This window comes from Lonchura striata, chromosome 28, assembly GCF_046129695.1.
Source record: "Lonchura striata isolate bLonStr1 chromosome 28, bLonStr1.mat, whole genome shotgun sequence".
NCBI classification, from domain to species: Eukaryota; Metazoa; Chordata; class Aves; order Passeriformes; family Estrildidae; genus Lonchura; species Lonchura striata.
In genome coordinates, this window is record NC_134630.1 from 4,250,805 (window position 1) to 4,254,218 (window position 3,414).

A 3,414-nucleotide genomic window follows, 5' to 3' on the forward strand; every position below is an offset into this window, starting at 1 on the left:
AACCGTGCCTCGCGTACCTGGAACGTATTTACAGACAAAGTAAAACGCTGCGAAACATCAGCCTCGGATATAAATAGTCAACACTGAGATCTGCCATCTGCTGCAAAAGGACAAATAAAGGAACATGGACTGCCACCACAGAGGTTAACATGGAGGGGACACGTGTGCGTGTGTGTCCACGCGTGCTGCGACAGGCGGGGACGGGAGCGCTGCAAACCCTGCTCCCTGCACAGAAACATGCAGAGCCCGACACAAAGGGTGACACCACACCAAACAACAACGCAGCGTGTTTGACCCGCCCGCAGAAATGCCCCGGCTGGCATCCTCCCTGCCCCTGCTGTCCCCAGCCAACAGCCGGGGTGACAGGGCGGGATGGGAAGGGCTGGGAGCACCTCGCTCCCTCCCCAAAAGGAATCTGAAAGGCAGGCCGGTCACTTTGAGAAGCCAGATCCCGCTGGGCACAGGAGCTTGGTGGCCCCACAGGACATATCGCGGCTGCCCAGTGGGTAAAAGATCCTCTGCCCTCATAGACAAGGGAGGATGGAGGGTTGTGGAGCCTCAGCCTGCCCCCCTGCCCAGCCTCACCTGGGATGGCCCCAGCACTTACTGGGGGCTACTCCTGCCACCTCAGCTTCTGTCAGCAAGCACAACTGCTGGGATGCTGCCCGGGACCATCCGTGTGCCCAGGGCAGGAGGTGCCAGCCCCCAGCATCTCCCTCCCGTGGGCAGGGGAAAGGCACAGGCAGCCTCCTGGATTTGGGCAAAGCAAAGCCCCCAGAGCTCCGTGAGCAGTTTCCCACAGGGGGTCAGCAGTGGGGGACAGTGCTGGGGTGGGCAGGGAGGGCAGCCTGGGAGGCCGTAGGTGTCAGACCAAACCAACCTTGCAGCCTCACAGGGCTGGACCAGGTCCAGGAAAGGCTCAAAAGCCACAAACCTGACTTATCCTCCAGGATGACCGCCCTTGGCCCACTCTCGGGTCACCTCTGCAGTATTTTCTTTGCAGTTTCCAACACCAGAAACTTGTGTTTTAAATTAAAGCTGTCACCTGACTGCAGGTGCTGGGGCTTTGAGAGGTGCCCGTAAGTGTGCTACAGAGATTTACCCACCTCCAACCTGCTCGGTGGCAGCTGGAGACCACAGGCACAGGGAGGGAAGAGTCCAACAGGTGCTGCCATCCTTCCTGGTGGGGAACGGGCTGGAGGCTCCCCACTTTCTGCTGGGCTCCAGGAGATGCAGCCCCGGGGCAGGACCAGGGAGGGAGCAGGGGCAGAGGCTGTGGTTGCCAGCTGCTGTTGGCAGAGCCCCGCAGCAGCACCATTCCTGGGGACCCCCACACCCTGCCACGACCCCGGCCCTCCTCAGGGGGCCCTTCCAAACCCTCCTCCAGCGGGGCTGGGGGACAGAGCCGGCCGCCCTGCCTCGCCCCGGCCCCACAGGTGGGAGGGCTCCCTCCGGGGCTGGTAGCAGGTACCTACAGGCAGGACAGGAGGGCGGTGAGTGGCAGCTCCTTCTCCCCCAGCAGCGTGTCCCGCTTAAGGCTGCTGCCCTTGTTGACCACCTTGAGCTTCAGGGACATCTTCCTGGCGTGGCCGGGGCCCAGCCCATCGAAGAAGAAGTCCTCGTTGAAGACGGGGTTGCGGCTGTTCTTGACAATGGTGCTGCGCTGCTTCTGCAGCTTCCCGGGGTTGAGGCACAGCGAGACGCAGCAGTTGATGCTGCGCAGGTCGACGAGGGCATCGTAGAGGTCCTCGGCGGAGACGAGGCGCACACGGAGCCGGGCGTTGGAGGGGTCGTACTCGGCGGCCAGGCGCAGGCTGCCGCCCCGGCTCAGCCGCAGGCTGTGCTCCCGGTCCCGGCCCGCGGGCAGGTCCAGCGGCAGCAGCGCGGTGGGAGGCTGCGTCCCGGCCGGGGCGCTCCTGGCTCGGCGCTGGGCGCTGGGGCTGGTGTCGGCCGAGCTGTCGTCAGTGGACAGCGAGCTGTTCCGGGCCACCGAGTGCTTCAGCTTGATCACCTTGGACTGGCTCTCCTGGCTGAAGAGCTTCAGCAGGGAGACGGAGCGGGAGAGCAGCGGGGAGCCGAAGGGCGAGGACTCCGCCGAGGAGCCCGTGTCGCTCTCGCCGCCGCTGAAGTAGCGGCCGGGGTGCATGAGGGCGGCGCCGAGGTCAGCGGGTGTCCGGCGGCCGCTCTCGCCGTTCAGCTTGGCTTTGCGCTGGGCGCTGGGCGAGGTGACGGGCGAGGGGCAGAGGCTGCTGTGCTCGCTGTGGAAAAGGGACTCCTTGCGCCGGGTGTGGGGGCTCTCCATCAGCGTGGCGAAGCCGTAGGAGGTCTGCGCCTTGGGCACGTAGGGCAGCGACATGGCCGTCTGTGCCTGCGGGTCCGCGTTGGTGCCGCAGCTCCCCTCGGTCCAGTCCTCGGCGGTCTCGATCTGGATGATGTGCCGCCCGGTGGTCCGGGACCGGGAGCGGCTGGACGGGCGGGGGCTGCGCGGGGGTTTGCGCTTGGCCAGGTCCTGTTCTGACACCGAGGCACCCAGAGCGGCCGCTGCGGGCGCCTCGGAGCCCTCAGCCTCGGCGGGTGCCGCGCTCAGCTTGGGCGGGATGAAGAAGTCGGGGATCTTGTCGGGGGTGAGGACGTTGCTGTAGCGGGACCCCCGCGAGGACTCCTCCGTCCCCGCCGCCCGGGACCCGCCGTTCTCCGCCACCCCGCGCAGCCGCTCCAGGAGCCACATGTTGCTGCCGGGTGTGGGGCTGGAAGAGACCCGAGGGGCAACGCTATCACCGGGGGCCGGGCACCGGCAGAGGCAGGACGAAGCCGGAAGCCCCGGGAGCGACCAGCGGCAGAGCGGAGAGACCCGGACCTGGCAGAAGCGGGGACGGGACGAGGACGGGAGGAAACCGGCCGCGCCGAGGGATACGGGGACCCGCCAGCCCGGAGAGGAGCGCGAAGAACCGGCCGCGAGGAGCGGGGATCGGGGACCCGGGGGACGGGGACCCGGCGGCGCCGAGGGATGCGCTGGGACGGGGCAGACGCGACGCCGCGACCGACGAACCGACCGACCGGCGCCGCCGCGAGCGGGACGTCGCCGGGAACCGCCGCACCTGGAGCGGAGCCGCCGCCGCCGCCGCAGCCCGGGCGGGGCGGGCGCGGACGCGCTTTTATACGGCGGCGGCGGCGGCGGCGGCGGCGGCGGCGGCTCCGCTCCTCGGCCGCGCCGCCGTAATCCTCCGAGTGCGGCGCCCCCACATTTCTGCGCGCCGCGCGTGGCCGGACCAGGACTGGAACCGGGACCGGACCCGGACCGAGCGGGACCGGGACTGGCCCCGGGATGCTGATGCTCGGGAGGTGCGGGAACACGGGCCCGGGACAGCCGGCCGTGTTCCCACCGGAGTGTCGCGTGTGGGATGGGGCCAGGAG

General features: G+C 68.3%; 1 protein-coding gene across 1 annotated transcript; it reads right to left on the reverse strand.

Moving 5' to 3' along the window:
- Nucleotides 1–716: 716 nt before the first annotated feature.
- Nucleotides 717–2,992, reverse strand: C2CD4C (C2 calcium dependent domain containing 4C). Its single transcript, XM_021540119.2, has one exon. The coding sequence runs from the start codon at nucleotides 2,726–2,728 to the stop codon at nucleotides 1,472–1,474; it is 1,257 nt and encodes a 418-aa protein (XP_021395794.1). The 5' UTR covers nucleotides 2,729–2,992; the 3' UTR covers nucleotides 717–1,471.
- Between the last annotated feature and the right edge of the window lie 422 nt (nucleotides 2,993–3,414).

Bases quoted from the DNA above. Each gene is read 5' to 3' on its own strand.
- C2CD4C (XM_021540119.2), bottom strand. From the start codon at position 2,728: ATGTGGCTCCTGGAGCGGCTGCGCGGGGTGGCGGAGAACGGCGGGTCC.